The 27,582-nt window shown below is 38.8% G+C and overlaps 1 protein-coding gene across 7 annotated transcripts in view; it reads left to right on the plus strand.

Annotated features, from left to right (window-relative positions):
• Nucleotides 1-27,582, plus strand: part of DIAPH2 (diaphanous related formin 2) — a 1,011,052-nt gene that overhangs the window by 41,349 nt on the left and 942,121 nt on the right. For 6 of the 7 annotated variants that reach the window (XM_072625718.1, XM_072625715.1, XM_072625716.1 and 3 more), the window contains exon 2: nucleotides 24,574-24,606. The exons of the other annotated variant lie outside the window; for it this stretch is intronic. In XM_072625718.1, the coding sequence (XP_072481819.1) occupies nucleotides 24,574-24,606 (33 nt within the window). The remainder of the gene's footprint in view (nucleotides 1-24,573; nucleotides 24,607-27,582) is intronic. 7 annotated transcript variants of the gene reach the window in all.

Below are 27,582 nucleotides of genomic sequence, written 5' to 3' on the forward strand. Positions count from 1 at the left end.
TGCCTTTCTTTGTATTCCAAGTGCCTGGTTAGCATAGCACCTGGCTTATAGTTGGTCCTTAATAAATATTTATTGACTGATCATCTAGGTGCAGAGACTGCTGGGCCTGAAGTCAAGAAGACTTGAGCTCAGTTATAGCTTCAGATGAATTGTAGCATTGTGACTTTGCCCAAGTCACTTAACTTGTGTTTCCTTCTGTTTCAGGGACCATGATAGCATCTGCCTTTGAGGGTTGTTGAGAGGATCAAATGAGATCATATTTGTAATGAGTTAACCCAGTATCTTGCATACAGTAGGTACTTAATGAATGATTGTTTCCTTACCTCCTTGTGGGCTGGCTTTTGTCTTTAGCACTCAAGTCAATCAAGTATCCAGAAGCTTTTTCAGAAAACCAGAGGGTAGCCAGTGTGAACTTTCCCTCCTTTGTTCAGGGAATTTCTTGATGTGCTTTCAGATGTCCAGCTTCTCTTTTTCTCCCTCCCGCTCTTCTTTTTTATTTATGAACTTAAACATCGCCATGAATTTCAGTATACAAAACAAAGAAGATTGCTACTAGCTAATGGTAATTAGGTTTTCCAAGCGCTTTACAAAACATTAGCTCATTTGATCCTCACCACAACCCCTGGAGGGAGGTTCTGTTGTTGTCCCCTCTTTACAGTTAAGGAAAACCAAGGCAGACAGAGGTGAAGTGACTTGTCCAGGGTGATACAGCCAGTAAAATGACTGAGGCTGGATTTGAATTCAGGTCTTCCTTGCTTTATGTCCAGTGCTCTATGTATTGTACCACCTACATATTAAACTGTTCTTCTGTTTTATGCAGTTATTAAAGTCTATATTAAATTTAATATGAAAGCACCAACAGTGTCCTGCTTATCTGTGTGCTTTCTGAACTCCCTTCTGCTGTCTTCTGTGTATTTTAAAAAATATTTCATTGTTCTTTCTTTTCTTTTTGTTCATCACTATCAATACCCATTCTGTCTTCCCTTGTAATTAATAGTGAAGTGAAACTTAGTCACACACTGGCCATGGCCGCGGAAACACCGGAAGCATCCTTCCTTGTCACTCTTGGGAAGCTGTGCTCTCTCCAGGGTGCAAGGCTGTGGCCTGAAGCCAAGATGTATGTGATCAGGCAAAGGGAAGATGGAGGTAGCATGCCCCCTCCACATAGTGACAAGTCAGAGGGCTTGATTCCAGCACAGTCACATGTACCTTTAGCCTTCAACACTCCTTCCGCCTTTCCCTTTCCCCCTGTCTCCCCTTCCAGCTTGGTGTTGGTCCCTTAGGGCAGTATGCATCTACCTCTTCCCCAGCAAGATCAGCTTGTGGCTTGGTCAGGCCTTTTCTCAGAAAGTAACCTCTGTACTGAGGGTCTGTGTCCCAGCGAGCAATCATCTCATTTCCCCCTCCCCATTTTTATACGGGACACAATGAGACCTGTGGGGTATTGTGATCTATGCTTTCCTATGTTAACTTTCCCCCAAACCTGCCCCTTTTTTGAACTTTGCTATTTTGGTTGAAGGTCCCAGCATCCTTTGAGTCTCCCAAGGTTGAAAGCTCTGTGCTCTGCTTAACTCTTCTCTCCCTCCCCCCTTGTCAGTAGCCAGAGCTTTCCATTTCTATGCCTACAACATCTTTCCTGTATGATGCTTCTCACAACTCACATGAACACCAAATGAGTTCAGGGTCTCATCATTTCTTGCGGAGCATTTCAGTAGCCTCTTAATTGGTTTCCCTGCCTCCAGTCTGTCTTTGCTCCAGTCCATCTTCAGGACAGCTGCCAAGTGGAACTCTGATCCAGCTACTGTCCTAGTTAGTAAACACTACTGGTTCCTTATTGACTCAAGGACCAACTATTATTTCCTTTTTATGTCATCCTTAAAATACATGTGTATGTATAATCACACATATACATACACATAGGTATTCCTGTAAGTTTTATGGAAACTTGTGATCCTATTCAGGGAAGGGAAGAAGGCTTTCTTAAGTACTTCCTCTGTACTAGCCCCTGAACTTCATGTTTTACAATTATTATCTCACTTTACCCTCCCAGCAACCCTGATAGTGCTATTTTTGCCCCATTTTAAAGTTGGGGAAACTGAGGCCGACAGAGTATGTGACTTGCACAAGATCAACAAGCTAGTAAGGGTCTGAGACTGGATTTGAACTCAGGTCTTCCTGACTCCAGGTCTAGCACTCATTAATAGTACTGTTACAAATAAATGTGCACATATTGGGTGTGTGCTTATAGTTTTGCTGATGGAATCATCATGGTTGGTCACTGACTTTAGAGTTCTGAAGTTTTTCAGAGTTGTTTTCTTTTGCATTTGTGTATTATATAATGATCTTGGTTTTTCTTCCTTTACTCAGTATCATTTCACACATGTATTTCCAAGATTCTATAAATGTATCACATCCATATCTGTACTGGCCTTTTTCTGTATCCTTACATTAATGACTTATTTAGTCCATCCTCCTTCTGGATTGTGTCTTCTTCCTGCCTCCCAGAACCCAGAAATCCCCCTTGACTGAGTTGGGAAACTCAGTCCTTACTTAGAGAATGTACCCACTGGCCCTTCCCCCTTTTTTCTTACTCTCTCCCACAGTTTCCTACATGGTCAAAGTGAAAGACAAGAAGAACCCTCTCCCCGCTGTTGTCTCTAATGGTTTTTGCTGCTTTGTTATGATCCCCTCATTACCTTGTATTAAAGCATCTCTCATGTGCCCCTTCTCACTACTCACACAGATACCAAATGAGTTCAGAAGAAAAATAAGTACTGGATTTTTCTTTTCTTTCCATTCTGGCTGGCTGGTCTTTTTTTTTTCTCTTTGTGTCCTTAGCTTTCCTTGCTAGCCTCAGTTCACTCTGAGCTTTAGCATTTGTGAAACTCCTCAGCTGGGGCTGCCTTGCTTTTCTTTTGCTTTCATCTTCTGTTGATATACTGTTAAAACCTAATTTTGTTGGTGAGTTCTCTGTGTACCCATGCTGCTTTCATTTTACAGCTCCCCCTTTTTCTTCCTTATCCAAATTATTTCTTGTGGTATTTGCAGAATCCCCTTCTTGAGAACTTCTTATTTCTTTGCAAAGTTTTAAGCCATAGGGAATACCTCCTACCCTTTCTCTAAACCCTTTCATACCTGCTCTCCCAAAGTCTGAAGTGCATGCAAAACTTTGCCCAGCTTCCTTCTTGTTGTTTCTGCATTCCCTGATGGAATGGTTACTACTTCCCCTCCAAACCCCGAAAATTCTCTTACTCTCTTGGCTACCAGCTCTTCATTGGTGAGATTTTGATCTAGAATAGTGCTGCTTCTGGTTGGGTTCAGTACCTTCTGAGGGATGAAATGATGCTGGAGGCATGTTGACAAATGATTAGTTGGTGTGCTTTCAGCAAAAAAAGAAAGCGGTCCAGCCAGTGTTCTCTGTCACTGCTGTCATGCTTTGGCTCTAGGCTTTGGAAAAGTTTCCTGAACTCTTACCAATTTTCTCTTTTCGTTCAGGTGCTTGTTAGTATGTTCCGGTGACAAGGTTGCTTCCATTTTTGCCTCTTATCTTTTTCCATATGCTTTTTTTTCTTTTCAAGTCAGTCAGGGTTAAGTGACTTGCTCAGGCCACACAGCTAGTAAGTGTCAAGTGTCTGAGGTGAAATTTGAACTCAAGACTCCAGGGCCAGTGCTCTATGTACTGTGCCACCTAGCTGCCACTCCCATATACTTTCCATCATGTTTCTTGCCTCTGGTTGCTGAATATCCAGGAGGAATTGAGTTCAAATGTGACCTGTGACCCTGGACAAGTCACTCAGCTTCTGTTTGCCTCAGTTTCTCCAACTAAAATGGAAATAATAACCCCTAACTCCCAAGGTTGCTATGAGGACCAAATGAGATAATATTTATAAAACACTTAACACAGTGCCCAGCACATGATAGGTGCTTAATACATGCTTATCCGCTTCTATTTCCCTTCCTTCCTATGGAGGAGAGGGTGGTCTTCTTGTCAAGTACAGCAGATGTATCAAGAAGAACTAGGACGGAAAAAAGGCTATCACATCTGACACTTAAGAGATGATCGATCACTTTGAAATGAACAAGTTCAGCTGGAAATTAGGTTACAAAAGATTGAAATGTGAGAGTGAATGAAGTGCATGGAAGGTGAATCTACAGCTTTTTCTGGATCTGTGAGAAAGAGGAGAGTCGCAAGATGAAAGCTTGAAGGGATGGTGATGGGTATGGTGAAGGGTTTTTAAGGATGGGGGAGAATGGGGCATATCTAAAGGTAGTGGGGGGGACCAGTAGCTATAGAAAACATTAAAGAGAGTATGATGGGTGGGGGAGGGTGTGCAATGCCTTGACAAAAAGAAAGGAAGCTCCATTATTATAGACTAGGGGAAAGGAGGACAGAGCAGGGGATGAAGTCAAGGGGTTTTGTGATGAAGAGAAGGGTAGAGAAAGCAAATCATGGGCAGTGGGCTCAAGTTTTTCAGTCAAGTCAAGCAAGGGACAGGTCAGTCAACAAACAGTTATTAAGTGCTCACCGTGTGCTAGGCACTGTGCTAAGTGCTGTAAATACAAATAAAAGGAGAAGAAATAAAAGGAGAAGAAAGTTGAGTGCCTGCTGTGAAAGAACTTAAATTCTAATAAGGGAAGACCATAAAAGGGACCTGAAGAGTTGGAGTTTGTAGGTAGGGGAAGCTAACTGTCCTGAGGAAGTCTTGCTGAGATGAATCAAGATTGGGGGATTAGGAGAGAAGGGTTGGACCACTCTCTGGGGGAAATGGGATTGGGAATCAGGGAGGAGCAGCTTGCCTTGGCAGCTACGTGGTGCAGTGGATAGAGTGCAGGGCCTGGAGTCAGGAATAGTCTTCCTGAATTCAAATCCAGCATCAGACACTTTCTAGCTGTGTGACTGCAGTGAAATCACTTAACCTTGTTTACTTCAGTTCCTCATCTGTAAAATGAGCTGGAGAAGGAAATAGCAAACCCCTTCATTATCTTTGCCAAGAAAATCCCAAATGGGGTCACAAAGAGTTGGACACAACTGAAATCACCAAGCAACAAGATTGCCTTACTGTCATGAGGACTCAGTTGTGTGCCAGTTCTCCTCCAGCCCCGGGGTCTGGGGCCGAATCTTGGGCAGACACTCCACCTCTGTGGACCCAAGTTCCTTACCATAAGATGATGAAGTCGTGCTGAATGACCTCCAGGACCCTTCCCATCCTCAGTCTGATTCTGTGAACCTGCTGGACTTATCAGGACCCCTCCCATCCTCAATCTGATTCTGTGAACCTGCTGGAGTTATCCTGCTTTGACTGTTGACCAATTATTTCAGGTTCCTGTGATAGGAATCAGAGCGAACAGAATAAACTGGAGTAGCTTTAAATCTCTGGCTCTAGGTCTGAGGCAGAACTGTGCCAGCCTATACTTAGGCCTCCATATACAATGCCAGCTTAGCTTTGTCGTCAAAAGACAGATTGTAATTGAGGAAGTTCTGGGTTAACTTTGCTGATTCTTTAGTAGATTGTAGCACTGAGTCTTATAAGAAGAAGGTGTTTGAGGGTTGTAGAGAATAACCATGGAATATGACTTCCTTGGGGGCAGAGGCTGATCCACTTCCAGCTCCCCCCCATGTATCTCTGGGGACCCAAGCCCTTCATCATGCACGTCGGGAAGCAGACTCACTAGGCCTCGTCATGGAATGTTAGCAAGCAGAGAATGTTTCACATGCCCTAAGAACTCTAAGGACATCATTAGCCAGGTCCCTGTTACACATGACTTTGGCTTTTATTAAAAAAGATCTTTATAAACTATTTTCTGCTCAGGAAGTGGTGTAGTATACTTAATATGTATTATATGATGCCTTCAGTTTTCATTTTATTTGCTTGATTCTCTCAAGGAAAATACACAATAGGTTTCACTGCAAATCAAACAGGCAGTTTCCTTATCTTACCACTCATTAGTATCCTTCTCCCCTTCTTTAATTTTCTATCCCCCCCAGGGAGAAAAATTGTCACCCCAGATGAAATATATGTGTGTGTATATATATACACATATATATATATATATATATAAGCTTAGATATAAAGTCAAATTCATATCTTCCATTACTAAAAAGTTTTTCTTGATTTCTTGAGGAAAGGAAATGCCAAGAACCACCTACCTTCTCCTGTTACTTTCTGGATCTGTTTTGCAGAAGAATTGGCTGCCATAAAAGTTTAACTGTACCATCTGCTTTTAGTTAGCAGGCAGAAGGGACGGGGTAAATTAGCATTAGCTAAAGGAATCTAGCACATTATAAGTTCAAGTACCAAGTAGTATGTTCATACAAATTGTTATTTAAATCTTAATCCTTTCACACACACACACCTCACCCACAAAAAACAAAAAGACTGGAGAAGAAAAGTAGACTTGATAGAGAGAACATAGGTCATCCATGAAGTGCTTCCTATGTTTAAAGTTTATATTCTACTGGGCTGTTGTGAGAATGGAGTGAGATGACTTATGGGAAATACTTTGCAGGCTTAAAGTACTGTATAAATATGCCAACTACTGCTGCTACTGTGGGAAGGGTATGGATGCTGTGTGAGCATGGCCAAGTATAATCCAAGACAGTGAATAAATGATGGGAGCAAAGGAAGGAATCTGATTAGGAGCTCAGGAACAGGTGACTGAGGGAGGGGAAAGCAGTAAGGGTAGCCTATGCCCAGGAGGAAGTACCTGACTGAGCTGAGCCTTAAAAGACATTGCATTCCATGCATGAGATTGGAACTCTGAAAAAGCATGGAGACCAGTGCTTGGGAGTCAGTAGAATATAGACTCTGTATGAGGGGGGCAGAATATGAAATGAGATTAGAAAGTGGAATGGAGCCAGATTCTGGAAAGCTTGAAATGCCAGGCTAACGAGTTTGGTTTCTCTTGGCTGGAGGGCTGTACTGCACATTTTTTAGTGGGGGAATGACCTGGTAAGGTTTGTGCTTTAAAGAAGTTCCTTAGGAAACAATGGGAAGGATGGATTGTCCAGAGGGAGAGATTGGAAGTCAGGAGAGCACTCTAGGGATTATCTGTTCAGGAGCTGAACTAGGCTGAACAAAGCTGGTTATAGTATGAATGGAGAAAACAGAGTGAGAGTGATGTGGTGGGCATAGAATTGACAGGATTTTGCTACTACTTGGAATATGGCTTTTTATTATGTCTAGACTTCCAAGGAGGGTATAGAGGACATTCAGTAACTGAAAATAATAGACATCTTAATACCCCATATTGGTGTCAATATGATCATGCCAGTAGGCTGGAATGACAGGCCAATTGAATATTTTTAGTCCAAATTTACTTTCCTATTTTCTGTTAATTCACACAAGTTCATAGTCACTGCTCATTTCCCCACCCCCACCCCTGAAAAAAAAAAAGAAAAAAAATCCTCTCTCCTTTCTGTTATGACTTATGAATTGTTCCTGTCTCTCCACACCCACTGATTGCTTAACAATGCCTCCCTTCCTTCTTGAACCTCTTAATTCTATCACTTTGTAACACCCCATAGCATAAGGGCCATATCAACCATGGGTAGCCCCTCAGTCTATGCTTTCAATGTGTTATTATTTCCTACTCAGTTTCTTTGTTCTGTTTTTTAAAAATGTAGCTCTTAGGCTTCGATTGAAATGCTTTTATTGCATTGGCACCCCTAGGTAACACAGTTTGAGGTAAAGAAACCTCTGGGGCATTTTTTACCTTTTCTGAAGTGGCAGACTAATTATAAACACCCAGAGAAGATATCTTTGTACCACCAGTGCCTTGAAACTTAGGAAATACTTTAAAAATGTTCAATTCAACACATCTTTATTAAGTAACTCCTCTGACAGAGGCATTGTGTTAGTTGGTAAAGATACAAAGACAAAATAAAAACAGGCCATTCCCTTAAGGAGCTTCCATTCTCCTGGGGCCTAAAACATTTACAGCTGATAGATACAGTATGGTTTTTGGAGGAAGACAATTCTGTCAGCTAGGAGAATCAAGGGAAAAACAAGCATTTTTAAGGTACCTACCGTATGCTAGGCACTGTACTAATCACTTTACTGTTATTATCTCATTTTGTCCTTACAGTAGCCTTGGGAGGTAGGTGTTAACATTTTACAGTCAAGGAAATTCTAGCAATTTGAAATTAATTCACTTGGCAAGAGTATTAAGTGACAGCTAGTAAGTATCTGATAGGGCAACTACGTGAAGAGGATGGAGTGTTGAGCCTGGAGTCAGGAAGACCTGAATTCCCATTTGGTCTCACTTAACCCTGTTTGCCTCAGTTTCTTCCTCTGCAAAATGAGCTGTAGAAGGAAATGGCAAACCACTCCAGTGTCTTTGCCAAGAAAACCCCAAATGGGGTCACGAAGAGTTGGACATGACTGCACAACACACATTTGTTTTACTCCCAAGGATTCTGACCACTTAATTGGAAAAGAATTTCTGATTCTGAAAAATTAGGCAGTTGTTAATTGTTAATATGATATTCTGGATTAGTTTAAGTATATAGCTAGAAACACTCAAAGTCTAAAATTCTTTGTCAGAATTCGACGATAAATTGATCTGTTTATAATATAAACACAGAGACTCCTATTAATCCTGATACACTGTGGCATACTTTAGTTTGTTGTCTTGCCTTTGAATCTGTGAAATTAAACAAGTGCTATGTATAGAGTACTCTGCTTACGTAGAATGTGTAGTACTAGTTCGTTGGCTTACGCGCCCCCCTGCCCCCCAAACCTGGCATTCTGCTATCTCTGTTCCCAAGTTTAAAGTTAGAAAAAAGACAAAAACAGATACCACTCTAAAGGTCAGTTGGCTTTTAGTGTACAAGGCTTTCACAGTGAAGAGATTCAGTAAAATTTGAGTCTCCCAAATATTCAATAGGAAGTTGATAGATTCTTGATTTAAAAAAAAAGTAAAATTGTCCTCACTGGACATAGCTCAAGAATTTTACATTTTAATCTTCATCTCTTCACTGATAAATTAGTAACTCATAAGATACTTTTGAATTGTCTAGTAATTGGGGTGTTGTTTTTTTTAACTTGTCTTTTAAGACTTTTCACTCCTGTGATCCAAATAAATGGGAATTATTTTAGAATTCAGATACAGTTAAGTAGAGCTGTTATTGATTTAAGAAAGGTAATTGGGGTTATTGGGTCAAGGAACCAAAGGAGCATGCTTCCAGGGCAGGTGATCTCTGGCCTAGGTTATGCCAAGTATATGGTAACTTGTGCTAATTCTTCAACCTTGTGCTTACTGCTGAGAGTTAACTAATGAAAAAGTTGGGACATAGAGTCTTACAGAGCTTTCCCTTTTGCAAAGCAGGGTTGTGTTTTTTGTTTGTTTGTTTTTTAATCAGGACTGGCCAGGAAAATTCTTTATGTGTGGTAGCAGCATTTCTACTAATTAAGTCTTGTAGCTGATGAATGTTGCTTGTTTCTTATGATTTAATTAAGATCAGACCTTCTTAGGCCTGAAAGGCAGAAGTCCAGGAGGCACTCACTGGAGAATCCCTGAAGCCCGGTCACTGCCAATGGCACCTTGCAAATTTGAAAGTACAATATAAATGCTAGTTGTTTGAATTATTGTCGTAATCGTCATCATCATCATCATCACCACCACCAGCACCACCGTCATCACCATCCAATGGTTCTTTAGGTTTAGGTCTGTCTGTTACTTTCTCTTATAGCTTCATTTTGGTCATGGCACATTCCACAGGTAGTGTTTTTTCAGCTGTCTCCTTGAGGTACAAACAAATGCAGGTTATACCTAAATGGAAAAATTTTATTTTTCATTCTCAGTTTCTTGAGCTATGTATAGGTCAATTACCGTTACCTGTATTTTCCCGAAGGTGAATGCTTTTTTTGCAGGCAAGCAGTATGAAACTATATAAAAAAGATGGTTGTTATTCCTATGTACGTAATACGACTGGGAAATTTCCCAACTTTATTGAATTATAAAATGATTCTAATGTCATTTAGAATGACAAGCCTTCACTTTCTCAAGGGTGCCAGTAATGGCACTAATCATCTCTTGCTGTACAAGATCTCACTTGTGCAAATGGATTTGTGATCTCATTGATCTGTATATTCCTTTTAATGATGCAGATGGCATCCCATCAATCCATAACTATCCTGTACTCCTGCCTTTTTTCCACTTCCTGTAAATTTACTGTGGGAAGTCCACTCAGTGTGCTAGAGGCTTGCCTCATTTTATCCTGAAATGTCAAGGATACCCATGGAGCACCAAGTAGAAATTCTTGAGTTGCTGAAACATATGATTCTTGATATACTTGCAGTGAGAAACTAAAAGGAAGGAATCTGCAGTTAAATGGAGGGATGGCTCCCAGCTAATCCTTGGAGAGTCAAGGAAAGGAGTTGGTGTTATCGTATGCTAAAAGGTGACAAGAAATACTATTTCAAGGAATAGTAAATTATTATATACTTTGACATTCTCTGATGTCACTGGAAAGAGGGACTAGGTAAAGATAGAGAGAATTGAGCAGAATGTATGGTTCAAGAAGGAAAAGAACTACTATTTGATAGACATGATGAGCTCTAAATAAGATCATAAAAATGAACTTGATAATTTTCCAGTAGAGACTATGGATATGGGAGTCATTTCAGAATTAGCTGTCTTTGTATAGTCTGACCACTGGCTTGTTAGAGCAAAGATCAGTATTAGGAAAAGGCTACAAGAAAGATTAATGTGGAAAAAAGATGGCACACACTTGGAACAACTCAGGCCTAAATGAAACAGGCAGTTGATAATGAGAACTAGATAATGAACAAAAGAAATGGCATTGATGCACTTTATAATAATTTAAAACAGAAGCATAACCAATGTTATTCAATTATAATAGCTGGGAGAACAAAAAGAACCCTAAGAGGAACTTGGTTAGCAAATACTTGTCCTACTTGCTAAAAGAGGAGAAGTGACTGGATAATTGTGAGTGTATATGGAGGTGATCTGTGCTGGAAGTGACTTAATTGTCATGATGTTGGATGGATTCACAAGTTATCTGGAGAAGTGGAAGATACCAAAGGCATGGAAAAAATCCTGGGCCTTATTGATATTGATTTACTGAAAAAGTCAACCAAGAGACTGTTAATATTTGCCCACCTATATGCTCACTCTCCTATCTGTACAAAATATTGGAACAGCATCTATACATGATCTGTATCTTCACTGAGGGCATTAGTAGTGAACAAGTGGGCTTTTGTAAGCAATGTTTTATGGTGGAGCACATCTTTTACGTTTCACAATTAATGTGTAGCAAATACAAAGACCTATGCTTAGTTGTTTTGTGGATTATGAAAAAGTATTTGATTTCATACAGCAAAACACTAAATTGAAGATTCTCTTCCAATAAGGTGCCTCTCATCCATACAACAAAATCATTCAAGGTTTCTTGAAAGGTAAACAGAAATAACCCTAGTTACTGACCCTCAGTGGATAAACATCAGGCAATGCATAAAATGGAGATATATGCTTGCCAAAGGTGTTTGTCACTGTAATAGAGGCGATTTGGATGTACAAAATACTGTGATGGAATTACATATGGAAAATCACTTTGAACCTTTGAATTTCTAATGAAACTTTAATCAAAATGTGAATGAACATGGGCCTTTCCTCAGGTTATAAAAACTTGACATGTGAACGCCCCTGCATATGATTGCACTAGTCTGAATGATTGCACTGTGTCCCTTGATTCTAGAGAATTGGAAGCTGCATTCCCTTCTCCCTATAGACGTTGACTAGAGATTCCCAGAGCTGTTGCCAAGAGAAGTCTTTCCTGACTTGCCATATTGTTTTTTCTCTGGATATCTATTGGGAGTTGTCATAGCTGTGATAGATGTGTATGTATATATCTGTATTCATGACATTACCGCGTTTCTGTCTTGAGGGGAAGCTGTGGCAGCACATAAGTATTCTCTGAGCTGCCCTAAATTCCCTTTGCACTGAATTCCATCGAAGGCATTTTCCCTAAGAAAGCACTAATTCAACATATTCTCATTGAGTACCATTGTGTGAGGCACTGTGCCAGGTACTATGGGAGATATAAAAAATGAATGACAAACTCCCAAATCCTCAGTGAACTTAAAGAGACAAAGGGAATTGTAAAGGAAAAAGAGATAAGACTGTATCACTTTTATGAGAGATACAGCCAAAATACTGTAGGAAATTAGAGAAAGAGAGAGATTAATGTTGTAAAAGGAGGTTATTATTTTTCATTGAAAGTGTTTTTCTGGGCTTAAATAGGCTTTGAGAGGCTAGCCCAAGAAGGTTAACCAGCATGGATAACAGAGTGGGAAGGGACCTCAGAAGTTAGCTATTTCAGCCTTTCTTCAGAGCATCCTGCTGATGACATTCCTAATAAGTGGTCATCAAACCTCTGCTCACACATGACCAGTGAAACACTTCCTATTCTGTTTTTGGACAACTCACTAACCTAGTTGCTTCCAGTGTAGGGTAGGTGTAGGGCATGATGACTGCCCTTTGCCATTCTGGTCACCTTAGCTTAACAGCCCATGCCCTCAAGGAGCTTACAGTCTAATGGGGGAGGCAGCATGTAAATAAATATGTACAAAGCTATGTGCAGGATAAATAGAGAGCAGTTGACAGAGGAAAGGCACTAGAATTAAGAAGGGTTGGAGAGGGTTTCCAGTAAAAGGAGATTTGATGCTAGGGAGTTCAGTAGTCAAAATGGAGGTGGATCATACAGGGAGAAAGGATTAATGGAGGAGGGTAGCAGAATGAATTATAAATTAGAATCCAACAGCGGTGTTGTTTAGAAGAAATGTACTTGAAGTAAAGATCCCACAGAGTTAAAATGAGGGACTGGAGCAGAATTTTTTATGTCTCATGCAAATTCCAAAAAGGAGAGAGGTAGCAATCATGATCTCAGACAAGACGATAGTAAAAATAGACATGACTGAAAGAAATAAGCAGGGAAACCACATTATGCTTAAAGGTACCCATAGATAATGAATTAATATCAATATTTAATATAGACTTACTAAATGGCATTGTAGCTAAGTACCTGAAGGAAAAGTTAATTGAATTATGGGGAGAAATAGACAGTAAAACTATAATAAGTGGAAACTTCCATGTATCTCTTTCTGGTCCAGAGAAATCTAAGAAAATGATAAATAAGTTAAAAATAGAGTTAAGGATCTGAATTGATTTTGACTGGGGATTATTAAATGATACTTGAAAAGAGTATGCGGAAATATTCAAGTTATCTTTTACTGACCACAATGCAATAAAAAAGGAACTTTGAAGAAAGGATTAAGTTTTAAATGGAAAGTAAATAATTTACTCCTAAGGAATTGATAGACCAAAGAATAAATCATAGAAACAATAAATAGTTTCATAAAAGAAAATGGTAAGAATGAGACAACATATCTAAAGTTTTGAGATGTAGCTGAAGCTATTTTTAGAGGAAACTTGTTGTCCTTTAAACACTTCCATCCACCAAAAAGAGAAAGAAAAAACATTGGGTGTGCAAATTAAAACTAGTAAACAAAACAAATTCTAAACAGGATATCCTGAAAATAAAGAGGTTAGTCAGTAAACATTTATTAAACACCAGCTCTGGGCCAAGGCCTGGGAATGCAAAACAATGTAAAAGACAGTGCCTTCTCTCCATGAGCTCATAATCTAAGTAGGGGTGGCACAACGTACTAGTAACAATATACAAACACAGTATACATAGTAGGAGCAATTGGAAATAAGAGGGGTCAGGAAAGTCTTCTTACAGGAAGGTGGGATTTTAGCTGGAAAATGAAGGGCATTTGGGAAAGCAGGAGGTGGAGATGAGGCAGGAGAGCATTCCATCCATGCCTCGGGGACAGCCAGGGAAAATACCCAGATTGGAGAGAGGAACTGCAAGGAAACCAGGATCACTGGATGGAAGGGTACCTGGTGGGGCATGCGAGGGAGGTGGAAGGAGTAAGGAGAGCAGAAATGTGTGGGCGTGGGGGGAGGTGGGGTCTGATAATGAAGGTCTTGGGATGCCAAACAGGGTTTTATATTTGAGCCTGTAGGTGATAGGAAACTGGTGGATTTATTGAATAGGAGGGTGACCTGGTCTGATGACTTTGCCAGCTGAGTAGAGACTAGTGAAGTAGTCCTGGCATGAGGTCATGGGTGCCTCTGACATGTTGGTGACACTGTCAGAGGAGAAAATTGAAAACAATAATGCTATTGAATTGATAAAAGTAAAAGCTGGAGGGGGGAGTTTTGGAGGGGGAAGATGAAGAACTATTAAAAAAGATAAATGTTTAGGCAGTTTGAGTTAAAAGAAAACAGCGTTGCCCATATGATGAAAAGAAAGAATTCATAACAAATGAAGAGGAAACAAAATTATCTTAGACTTTTGTAAGTTTAATGTAAGCAAAACTGATAAATTAAATGAATGAATGTTCACAAATATATAAAATTATCCACATTAGCAGAATAAGAACTTAAGAATTTAACCTAGTCTCAGAAAAAGAAATTGACTAAGCCACAGAGAAACTGTGAAGAAAAAAAAAAACAAGGCTAGCTAGATGTATAAGTGATTTCTATCAAATTCATAGAATAATTCATTCTAGTATTACATACATTGTTTGCCAAAACGGAGAAAGAAGGGGCCTTTCTACGAGATACATACAGTCTTTGTATTTAAACCAGGCAGAGATAAAGCAGAGAAAGTTTTTTGTTTGGCTGCTGTTCAATCATGCTGTTGACTCATGTTGAGTTTACTATCCACTTAAGACTCCAAATCTTTTTCAGAACTCGTCCTGTTTAACCACGCCTCCACCATCTTGCCCTTGTGAGGTTGATTTTTTGGTATTCAATGTGAAAGATTCTACATGTATCGCTTTTGAATTTCATCTTATTAGGTGTAGCCCAATGATGTAGCCTGCAAGATCCTTTTGGACCCTCCATCTGTCATCCAGTGTTATTAGTTATTTCTCCCAGCTTTTTGTCATCGACATGTTTGATAAACACATTGTCTAAACTTTTTCAAGTCATTGATAAAAAATTAAATAACACAGCTCTTTGTCCTCAAGGAATAACCTGGGGTTCTTCATTGAAAATGACCTGCTATGTTGACGTTAAACCATTAAATTACTCTTTGAGTTCAGCCATCCAGTCAGTTCTGACTGCATCTAATTATTTTGTTGTTTTGTTCATGTGTTTCCTTTTTCTCTACAAGAATAGGTTGAGATACTATTGAGCTTGAGATTCATGGGTGTTATGAGAATCAAATGAAATAATATATGTAAAGTAGTCTGTAAACTTTACATCACTTTGTAGATGTTAGCTATTATCAAAAGTTTGGCCAGAATCTAAATAAACTGTATCTTTAGTGTACTCTCTTATCTACAAGTTTAGTAATCCTGTCAAAAGAGGAAATAAGGTTGGTCTGACATGACCTGTTCTTGATGAAGCTTATTGTTTCTCTGATCCTTGCTTCCCTAAATATTTCCTGACCATCTCTTTGATGAGCCATTCTAGAATTTTCCCAGAGATCAAATTAAGCCCATAGAACTAAAGTCGGTCTTCTCTTTCCCTTTTTGAAAATTAGGACATTTGCTTATTGTCAATCTGGCGGTCCTATTTTTCCATAGTCTTTCAGCATCATTGATAGTTGCTTCATTTGTTTTCACTACCTGAGGATATTGTCCATCTGAACTGGTGACTTGAATTGATCATGGACAACTAGGTGCTCTCTTGCTACTCTCTTATTTTGGATATTAATTCTCTGTTAGCAACTTTTACTCTGGAATTTTCAGTGCAAAGGTCATTCTACTTTGCAAAAAACAAAAACCCCACCAACCCCTAAAACAATAACCAAAAAACCAACAAAAACAAAGCAAAAAAAATTGAGCTTCTTTGCTTTCTCTCCATTGTCAGTTATCCCCCAGTATTCAAATCTGACATTGTGACACTAATTAATTAGGTAGGTGATCCTGGGTAAGTCACTTAACCTCTCTCTGCTTTTTGTATCAGAAAATCACAGATCCTTAGGGGATTTTGATTACAAGTATTAATCATAAGCTTCAATTCTTGAAAGTTTTATCATGCTCTGTTTACCTTTTGAGGAAAACAGCTTTCAGGCAGTTATGCTACATGGGAAACTATGACCAGCAAGTTGAACTTAGTTAAAAAGTAATTAGGTGATTTCTTGTTAATAGTTATAAATAGTAAAATGAATAAGCTAGAGGTATCAAATTTAAAATCAAGTCACTCTGGAAGTTTAATTGTAATGATTTAGGAGATCTGTATATGACAGAAAAAAGGAGTTTAAATCAGTCTCATGCTTTATGTAGTTTGCTTTTGGGAGTCACTGTGAGAAATCTGCTCACCCTGAAGGAGGCAAAACATGTAAGAATCAACACAACAAACTGAGAGGATGTAATGTATTCGCTTTGGAAAAGATGATGAAGTTTACATCAAAGATTTTTGACTCAGTGCTACAATTACAGACTAATAGTGCCAACTATTAATAGAGTTAAATAGCATTTCAGGTCATACTCCTGGGACATTTAATGCAGTAATTCACTTTTGGCTGAATTATCTATGCTTTCACATGGCAACATTGATTGAGCATTTCAATTTTATTCTGTGTCAGCATTGAAGTTATTCATGGTTAAAAAGAAGTAGGATACACATGAAATGTAATTGTGTTGGATCATGTTTATTTCTTTATCAAGCTTTGATGTATTTAAAAATCTGTATTGATATATTTGGCTTTTTACATTACCTACAGGGCCCAATCTATTCTACCACTCTCCCTCTCATAGAGAGCAGGACCTTAGAGCAAAGAATGACAGAAAGAGAAAATGAAAGCACTAAGCAAAACTCAACAATAAACCAAGTCTGACATTTTGTGTAGGGTTCCCCCTTCAGAGTCCCCTACCTTTGGGGAGGAAGGAGAGAAAGAAGCATATTCCTAGATCTTTACATTCATGCTCGAGAATTCTCATTTTGTAGCATTCAGTTCTGATTTTGTTATTGTTCTTCCCATTTCCATTAGTTATTATGTTGATTGCTTTCCTGGTTCTGTTTACTTCATTCCTCATTAGTTTATATAGGTCTTGTCATGCTTCTTTGTATTTATCATATTCTTTATTTCTTATAGAGCAGCAATATTGCTTCCATTACATTTATGTAACACAATTTGTTTAGCCATTCTCCAATTGGTAGGCATCTGTTTTGTTTCTAATTCTATGCTACAAAAAAAAATGCTGCTATAAATATTTTGCTGTATATGGGACCTTGTATTGCAGGATGCGTTTTACTATATAATTCACAATGAGATACTTCTCCTCATTTGATTATTATTTTATTAAATTTTCTTTATTGTAAACTTGAACATCAACAAACACAATCATTTCCATATATAGTATAATGAATAGAAAGATGATGTGTATGAAATCAGAAATCTTTTAAGTACTACTTTAAGAAAGTATGTAACAAATTTAACATGGTAGTCCAAAAGCTTTTTCAGGTTGTCTCTGTGTTCCTGAACTTCCTTCTCTCTGCCTTTATATTTGATTATTGATCAAATATGTAATCCATATAGAAATGAAGTTCTGGGTCAGGACTGTTGTAGGGTAGATATGATTATCTCATCAGCCTTATTATGAGAATTACCTTGCCAATTTAATTCCTGCTCTATAAGAGTGAAATTAAGGCAACTTTATGGTCTTCTTTTCTTTGGTATTGATTTTTCCCTTGTTTGTCAGACAGACACAGCACAGCTTGCATTAGCCTCTAGTCATTCCCTTTGTTACCACCCAAGGGATTAAGGACCTATCCTTGAGATTTGTAGGTGGCAGCAAGGCCATTCACTATACTGGCATATCCCATGCTAACTTTATAGCAGGAAGAGATTTTGTGTCATAGACTAATGGATCAGAAGGGAATCCAGTAGAATGTAAGCTCCTTGAAGACAGAGGCTGATTTGTTTTGCTTTGTGTCACTGGTATCCTTGCACATAGTAGGTTCTTGTTGGATTGAAGTGAATTTAAGCGAACTAGAATGTGTTGCCTCTATCAAAGAAGTCATTTGAGAGGCCTGTACACCTTTTTTCTCCTCCTCCACCCCAGCGATGCTGCTGTCATGGCCCCCTTCCACTCTCTCCATTGGAGCTTCCCCAAATCCATTGGAGCTTCTCTTTTAGACTTGTTTTTTCACTGCCCATTAATTATAAGCATCACTGAGGGCATCTGTCATTACTTGGAGACCTGGATTTGAAGTCTTGCTCTGCTCTTTATTAGCCTTGTAATACTAGGCAAGATGAACTTTGACCCATGTTTTCCTGGTATCTGAAATGGGGATAGTAGTACTTACATTCAGCCTGTGGGGTAGCTAACTCCTTCAGTTTTCTTCTGCTCTTTAGATCTTCTAAGTGTCCTCACCTATTCTTTTCTCCTGTCTTTGAGCCTTAGAAGATTTTGAACTTCTCCCTGCAAAAGTTAGGTCCTCTCTCTGTTGATACTGTCTCACTCTCAGCTTCTCCTTGACCTCAACTCTTATCAGTCTCATGCATCTTCAATCCCTTTATTTCTGGGCCCTTTCCCTAGACCTATAAACATGTCTAAGTTTCCCCTATTCAGAAAAAAGAACCCTTTAACCTGCCACTCCTGGAAGCGATTGGACTTTTTGTCTCCTTTCCTCCTAAACAGATGCCTGAGAAAGAGTGGTCTGCATTCATGCTTTAATCCAGTGCTGCCAACCTCATGACCCTGAAATGGCTGAGCAGAGGCCTGCAGCCTGGATGGAGGCAAGATAAGATGACAGTTGACCCATCAGAGGAGATTTGTGGGGGAGGAGGATGGTCACAGTATAGGTAGCATGGTGAAGGAAATGGCTTGGGAAGATGGGAAGAGCTTATGTTTCTTCTCTATCAGTAACCTTTAGCTATATGTTTTATGCATTTGAAAACATTTAGAGAAAGGGTCTCAGTGTGATTACCAGAGAGGTTCGTGACACAAAAGGGTAAAAAATCCCTACTTTATTATAATTACCTTTTTTTGATGATCTCTAGCTTGTTGGCTTTCTATAAGCAGTTATCTTAGCAGCTCCCTTAGCAGCTAGATAGTGCAGTGGATAGGGCACTAAGCTTATAGAAGTCAAGAAGACTTGAGTTAAAATGTGACACCAGATACATATTAACTTTGTGGCTCTGGACAAATCACTTAACCTTGGTCTGCCTCAGTTTCCTCATCTGTACAATGGAGATAATAACACCTATCTCCCAAGGTTGTTGTGAGGATCAAATGAGATAATATTTGTAAAGAGTTAGCACAATGTGTGGCACACTTACTAAATGCTTGTTTCCACCCATCCCGCCTTTTCCCTTTCCTTTCCCTTTCCTTTTGGTTTTATAGCCCTTTTGATCAAATTTGGAAGATAATATGCAGATAAATTCTTTCGAGCCTTTGTTAAATATTCTTCATCCTTGGCCTGGCCAGGATATTAAAATATTTCACCTGTGGGCTAGCAATCCAAATCCCTTTTTTAGATTGTGTCCCAGTCAGCTGTTTATGTCTCTAATTAGCTTCTCTTCCTACTCCTACTCCCTCCCTTACCCCCCCACCTCCCTTTCTTTTTTGGAACTGTTTGTGGTTTTATATAATTCACTTTCTAATCTTCTCCTTAAGACATTTATCAACAACTCAATAACCACACCCAGCTCCATTACCTTTTTCTCAGGAACTTTTCTTACACCTCTTAGTTTTTCCTCTCATTTGCCTTTCCTAGTCATCTTGCCAACTCCTTTCTCCTTGAGTTCTTCTCTTGAGGTCTTTACTCCTCAGTCCTTTTCCTCTTTCAGATTCACTTCTTGAAGCTGAACTCTTTTTTTCCTTTTCAGCTCAAGTGTTCATATTCTCATGGTTTCGGAAATTTCTCTTTACCAAATTCTATCTCTGCCTTTAATAAGTCTCGACTCTGACAGTTTGCTCCTTCTTATTCAGTGAAAAACCTTCATGCTTCTGTTCTACTGGTCCTCAGACTCCCCCTATCCCCCCAGTAGGATGTATATGCAAGTACAGACTCTCCTTACTGTAATGATGGTGTGTGGGATGGCTCAGGTCCCTACATAAATCAATTACTCAGAGGCCTCTCAAAGTGATGACAGAAAAGAGATTTATTCGATTCTCGAGAATCTGGACAATCCTACAGCAGTTCACCTGGAGTAGGAAAGCCGAAGACAAAGAACAGGACAGTGATTTATATAGACCCTAACGCAAGTCCCTCCTCCCCCCACTGACCATTATCCTCATTAGCTGAGAATATGGTCTTACATTCTAGACACGAAATCTAACCAATCCCTTTTGAAATGAAGACATCGAGGAATTATGTAAGTTTTGTCTAGTCATTGAGACCCTAATACACTACACAGTTTTATATCCTTATATGGAACTATTCTATTCTAAAAATATTGTAACCTTGAGCCTTTAGGCCTTACCTCACCCCTGGGAGAAAAATTACAATCTGAGGAGTCTTCACTAAGTCTGTCCCACTCAATGGGGCATTTATATTTCATCACCATTTTCAGCCCAGATCTGACTGGCTCCATCTGCACAGTCTGATTGCACCTAGACTCCCTTCCCCTACCCCTGACCGAAAAGTCAGGATCAACAAAAATTCTTCCTCTACTTACAGGAGTGTTCTGTCATGCTGGTTAACATAGCACTGGTTAGAATGGGAATGGCTCTGTGAAACACACATGCTCACTTAGAGAAGATATGTGTAGTTAAGGCAACTCAGTTTTATTAGGTGGCATCCCTGCTGGAATCCTTTTGTGTCTCTGAGGCTTTTGCTTGTTTCCCCACTGAGCTGCTTATGTCATTGAACTTGGAGCTGCTTTGCCTCTTGACCTGGGTTTCCTTCTGTTCTGCTCTCTTTGCTTGCAACTCAGCCACATTTCTTTCAGCTTTTTTAGCTCATAGTCCCAGTGGTATTTCAGCTCTTTTATGATACTTGACCCCACCAAGCCACATCAGGCCAGTAAGCTCTGGAAGTCTTTAGGCATTTAAATTTGTCTTTTGAACTGAACATCTTCATTTCTCCTTGGATATTCTCAGTCTAAACTCTTGTTTGGGCACCTGGTTGACACAGTGTGTGGAGTGCCAGGCCTGGAATCAGGAAGACCTGAGTTCAAATGAGACCTCAGACATTTACTAGCTGTATGATCCATGGCATGTCACTTCACCATGTTTTCTTTTGTGTAAAATGAGATGGAGAGGGAAATGGCAAACATTCCAGTATCTTGGCCATGAAAAGGGAGTCATGAAGAGTTGGACATGACTGAGACAACTGAACAACACCAAAACACTTGTTTTAAGTTGTGACCAGATAATTCCTCTTAACTCTTGACCTACCCCCTGTTTCTATCCTAAATCTATACCGATGAGATGTATGTGTGTATGTGTGTGTGTGTGGGGGGGGGAGTGGTGGTGGTAGTGGTATTCTGCCTTAAATGACTACAAAGGACCTGGGAAGAGATGTGGTGGTGAGAATCTTTTTAGTTCTCATGATGCTTTAGGTCCTTTCAAATCACTTCCTCAAAAAGGACTGAAAAGGGCTTTTAGATGGACTTCTTGGTGATGGTGATCTTTTGCCTCCTATCCTACTTGCTCCCTAGTGACCCATTTGTTAGGCTGTTTGCCTGTACTAGGGTTGTTCATACCATCTGGGGACCTAGCCTTAGACTTCTGTTTGGTGCCTCTTAGTCTCTTGCTTGTGACCACTGGAAAAAATCCCCTTATTGTCCAGCTGCTCTTTTTGATGATCAAATCATGGCCTCCTCTTGTCCCCTCTCAAAGCTCCTTCAACCTTGGTCAAATAAGCCTCCTTTTTGATCCTTTATAAAAGGTAGCTTCTTTTTATATTATAGTATAGGTGTATACAAAATGTTTAGTTTTGTTGTGAAGTGTGCTGTTGGAGGAGTGAAGTGTTCATTTTAATTTCTTTGGTAAGGCTGTTAAGGTTCAGAGTGAGCACAGTATCTGGACAGATGGGAGAGGAATCTGATTTTATTGACCTTTGGGCTCTTTTTGCTTACTGTCTTCCTTGAGGAATTAATTGATTAGTCTGATTCAGAAAACCAGAAGAGACTTTTGATTGAAACATATGTGACAGACTTTTATTTCAGTTGAAATCATTAGCTTATTTCATTTCCTTCTTTAAAGGTAGGGTAGCACATAGGGACTAGAAAGATTCCTGCAGAGTCAGGAAGGCCTGGGTTTGCATCTTGCCTTCAGCCTAACTCGTTAACTGTGTGATTTTGGACAAGTCATTTCACCTTTTGATGTAGTAGGCAGCTCTCCAAGACTTTTACCCAGGATGAGTCGCTGCTTTTTCTTGTTGGATGACAAACAACTGGAAATTCTCTTTATTCCTGGTGAAATTATATGTCTAGCATCCCCCAAAGGTGAAGAAAGCATAGAAAACTAATGTCTTCTTTTTTTTCACTTGAGGGGAAGAGTTTTGAATTATATACTATTGAAGCTGGCCAATTTCCTTGGTACAGGAGTAATTTTAACATTGTTTCTAAATCATTGCATTACCATATAACACTAACCAAGAGAGAGTTGATTCCTTATTTCTTGCTGTTTTTGTTAATTTCTGGCTGATTGAGAAAATTAAAACTTAATTTTCTTTCAATAATGAATGACTCTTGTATTGTAATCAGAACATCAACATTAGAGTTTGTAACTAAATCAAACATTTCTCTTATCCTTAAGGGTTTGGGATTCTAGACTGATGTTCATATGATATATAGTTCTAACTTATATTAATATAGTTGGTCACAAATTGTTTTAATCAAGTTTGATTGCTGACATACTATGTCATTGGTTTCAAGTTTTAACTTTTAATGATAATAGATGGTCAGTGTACCCTCATCATGCCTATTATCGTTAGAGCTGCAGAATACAGATGAGCAACAATGAGTTCCTAAGTGCTTTCTTATTTAGGGATATGATCAAAATCAAATCAATCACCTTTGGATAAAATGTGTCATCTTGTCCTTTCACAGTTTCATTATATGTGAAAATCTGTTTCTTTAATGCAATAAATGTTTTTATTTGGCATTTAAGATGGGAATTGAATCAATGTAGTCAATATAATTCAGTCTTTTAATGAAATCAACTTTTATGGTTCCTTTAATTATTGGTTTCATCTACTTTTACATGTTTCTCATTTTGTGATTAAACTTTGTTGGTGGAAATAGTTGGTTTTTTTTCCATCCTCGATAAATTAATGGAAACTTCTACATTGTACTTGAAATATGCTTTAATATCAGGGTAAAAAACCCCATAATAACCCCTTTTCCATTTGAAGAGTTTTTTTTTCTCAGCAGATTAAGTTTATCTCTTTTTGAGCAGTTTCTAAAGGAAAGGCTAAGTAATATATTCATCAACATCAACATTTGTAGTCATAAATTTTCAAGTGTGAGAAATCTACGTGAAAAACCATTTTTCTCATATCAGATGTGCGTATTATACAGAATGCCCAATCTGTTGCTCAATGAAACCTTTAAATTAAGATATATTTTATTGTCGCATTCCCTGTACCTAGTACAGTGTTGCAGATACACATCTGTCTGCATGATACAGTGAAACGACTAGGGGGCGCCACAGTTCCCAAAGTCAGGAGGACCCAAGTCCAAATGGAACCACAGACACTTGCTAGCAATTCACTTAATCTCTATCCGCCTTAATCTCCTCAATTGTAAAATGGGTTTCACCTGCCTGTCATGATTGTTGCGAGGATCAAATGAGATAAAGTTTGTAAAGTCCTTAGTACAGTGCCTGGCACATCGTAGGTGCTGTAGAAATGCATATTTCTTTTCTCCCTGGCCTGTTGTTAAAGCTCACTCTCCAAACCATTCTTCTCCTTGCTGCTGGATTTAAAGCTCTTTGGCCTGGCAATTTGGGCCCCCCAGCATTTGATGATCCCCTACTTTTCTAGCTTTAGTTCATATTATTTTTTTCCATGTACCTACGTTCACGTTAGTCTTCACACACATGCACTCTCCTGCATGCCTTCCTTTTTTTGCCCCTCTACCTTTTCCTTATCCTCTTACCTCTATCTGAAATGCCTCTCACCACTCCCATTCACTCCCAGATTCTAAATTTGAACTCACCTAATACTTGGCACCTGTTTGATGAATGTGTGTGTACCATGACATCCTATAGGACTCTAAGAGCCAGTGTTTCAGAAACTGTTGAAACTTGGTATTTCCCCAGTGCTCAGCACACAAGCACTTAATCAATTCAGTGCTTTTACTTTGAGCCAGGTTTGGCATTGGAGTAAAGGGGGGAAAAGAGGAAACCTTTGAGGGAATTCTCTTTTGTGTTTTGCTGTGTGTACGTGCGTGTGTGCACATGCATGTTTACATGTGTTTTGCAAAATTTCCTGATGCTTCTTAAGTATTTGGAGATGAAGTACCTGGATTAATAGAATGTTTAATTGGTTTTTCTCATGTTGTAATTTGTGTACCAATTATGTAAAAATGTCTGACAGGTAATTTTTTTTTTTGTTTCCTTTTGGTTTTAATAGAACATTCAAATAAAAACTTTGGCTGATGATATGGTAAGGTGGCCTTCGTAGCATGTTATGTTAGATTATCGATGCATGTTATCTTTTCACTAAAGTATATGGACATTAAAACATTGATCTATATGTAGGAATATAAAAATAGTCATATATCTGTATCTTGTGGACAGCCCTTTCCCATCAATATTGTTGAGATTGAGCAGTTTTGATGTTATAGTTATACTTGGATTTATTTTACACATCTTAAGCATTACATCTATTAGCAACATCAACAACTGCTAAACGCTGATATCATAGCCCTTTCAAAACTAGTAACATCCATTTTGGATGAGCTTTTGGCTTCCATGCTGTAATGAGGTACTGCAGTAAGGCTTTGGTGGACATTCACATTCACTGGTTAATTATTGAGTAAATGTCAAGAAAATAGCATGTTAAATAGTAAGCAAGAAAAGATAAGTTGTTGAGGAGGAATTTGACACCATCATCACCAATCTTAGTGGAAATGGTTACTAAAACAGAATTTAATTCTATCATTTGTTTTCTGATCAATTAAAATAAAGAAATCTATTTGGAACAACTTTTCCTTGTTTTATTTAAAAGTTAACCATCTACAAATAATAGTGTAGATTACTGCTGGCACTTTATACGTGTTGATGCCATTTTACTTAATTTCACTTCCCCTTGGAAAGATAGAAACAAAAGTTCTTTAGGAATTCAAGATAGAATGAATATAGAACTTAGGAAATAATAAATAATCCAAGTGCACCAGTACCATTATTTTTGCGTGCATATAATGCTTGCTTTCATGGTAACTCTGTGTACAATGGAAAGGGCACTTGACTCTGAAGTCAGAGGACCTGGGTTCAAATGTTACCTCTGATGCTAACTTCCTTTGGTACCTTGGTCAAGTAATTTAATTTCCTCCAGCCTCAGTTTGCTTATCAGTAAAATGACTGAATTAGAAGGGACTTTAGAAGTCATCTAATCCAGCCCTTATTTTGTAGTTGAAGAAACTGAGACCCAGAAGAGGTTAAATGAATCACCCAAAGTCATTTAAGTGGGAGGTGGCAGAGTGGAGTTATAAATGCTGGCCCTCTGTTTACAAATGCAACTCTCTTCCCACTGGACTACCCTGCCTCTCTGAGGTTAGACTCCCTGGCCTCAGAGTGTCCTTTGATATCTAGCCCAGGGCTTCTTCACCTTTGTTGGGGCATCTGAACCATTTGGGCAGAAGTCTGGAGGAATCCCAAGGACACCTGCTCAGAATAAGGTTTTTTCAAATAATTGGAGAAAATACTAAATTGCATTTAGAGCTGAGTGAAAATAAAGATGTTATTTTTTCCAGTCCAAGTTCATAGACCTCCTAAAATCTATCCATGGGCTCTTTGGGGGTATGGATACTCCAGGTTCAGAGCTCCTCAGTCTGTGACCTTATTTATGGTCATACTTAATTTTTCGTTAATTGACGTATGGGATAATGGGAAAAAGATCATGGAATATTGATTGATTTCCTACATATTTAGATGTTTCAATGTCCATAATAACCTTGTGTACTGTGAAATATAACGCATATGTTAAACACATTGCATGCCTTATTTAGGGTTACTTCAACATTTTTTATATGTTAAGGTGTGGAAAATTTATCTCTAAAACCCCTAGTTCTAAAAAATCCTAGATCATGGGAACTTGAAATATCATTTTATACATCTATCTATCTATCTATCTATCTATCTATCTATCTATCTATCTATCTATCTGTAAACATGTATTTCTGTATGTATATATGCATGTTATGTGCACACACATATGTATACACATAGCTCACTAGCTAGCTGGAATGGGGATTAGGAGGGTCTGAAATTTGGGGGCTCTGGTTTTGGTTTTGCCAACAGGCTCCTTATCATTAAAGTGGCAGTGGGTGGAAGTGGTGGGGGCAGGGGGGTGGGGTTGGACTAGACTTGCAAGGTTGTTTCTAGGTCTTCAAATTTTATAATTCTGTTTTTTCTTACCCTGTCTGTACAATTTATGTGACCTATACAGAGTCAAACAATATTTTGGTAACCCTAAATAAGATGCTTTAAGCCTGTGTGTAATTTATGTTACTTTCTAAGCATTTTTTTTTCATGAAAGTGTTCTTTGGATAATTAAAATAATGTGGTTTACTCTTTTGTGAGAGCTGAAGGTTTTGTTCATAACATCCCTGTTCCTTTTGGCAATGTTAAAGAAATAGGAGGAGTGTGGGAGAGCCTATAGTAAATGGGGAAATGAAATTTGACATCAGCCTGGATGGAGTGGAATGCTTGGACTTTTTCATATGAATGGTGTAGGTTTGCATGTGCTGCTTAATAACAGGGAAACCAGAATAAAATTGAACAGTGTTCAGTTTTATGGGCATGACTAATTATGTACTAATACCTTTTTCAGATTATAAAAAAATGGAATTGTTTTTAAACACAACTTAAGTCGTTAACTTTTTTTTCCCCTGTGAAGCTGCAAGCTAATTAACAGAGATTGTGCTTTGAAACACTGCCTCAAGATTTGGTTGTCCTTAATGCCACAATTCTTGGAAAAGTGGCCATGTAGAAATAAGGTGTTATCTTTTCCCTCCCTGTTTGGTTGTTATTTAGTAGGGAACAAAATGACCTTTAAGATTTTCTTTGTTGGGAGTAGCACCCTAGATTTCTTCTCTTCCTATGTATGGACTGTTGTCCTTACTGACATTTTAGCCATGAAAATATCTCCTAGTCTTTAGGAGGAGGGAAATCCCTGCTAGCCATTTCCCCATAATTGGATTCTGAAACCCTGTTTCGAAGCATATATCTCTTCCACATAAGTGTACCCAAAGCTTGGAGCTTGGATGTTTTCATCTTTGTGCTGAGAAAATGTGGAATGTCTTTTTGAGGCATTGGGGGAGGAGGAAACTTTGAGTTGGGAGTGGGGAACTTTCCTCAGGACCCCAAATCTCACTTGAGGAGCTACTTTAAAATTTCAAAATAGTATGCTCTCTGATTA

The sequence above is a fragment of the Notamacropus eugenii genome, chromosome X, assembly GCF_028372415.1.
Source record: "Notamacropus eugenii isolate mMacEug1 chromosome X, mMacEug1.pri_v2, whole genome shotgun sequence".
Classification (NCBI taxonomy): domain Eukaryota; kingdom Metazoa; phylum Chordata; class Mammalia; order Diprotodontia; family Macropodidae; genus Notamacropus; species Notamacropus eugenii.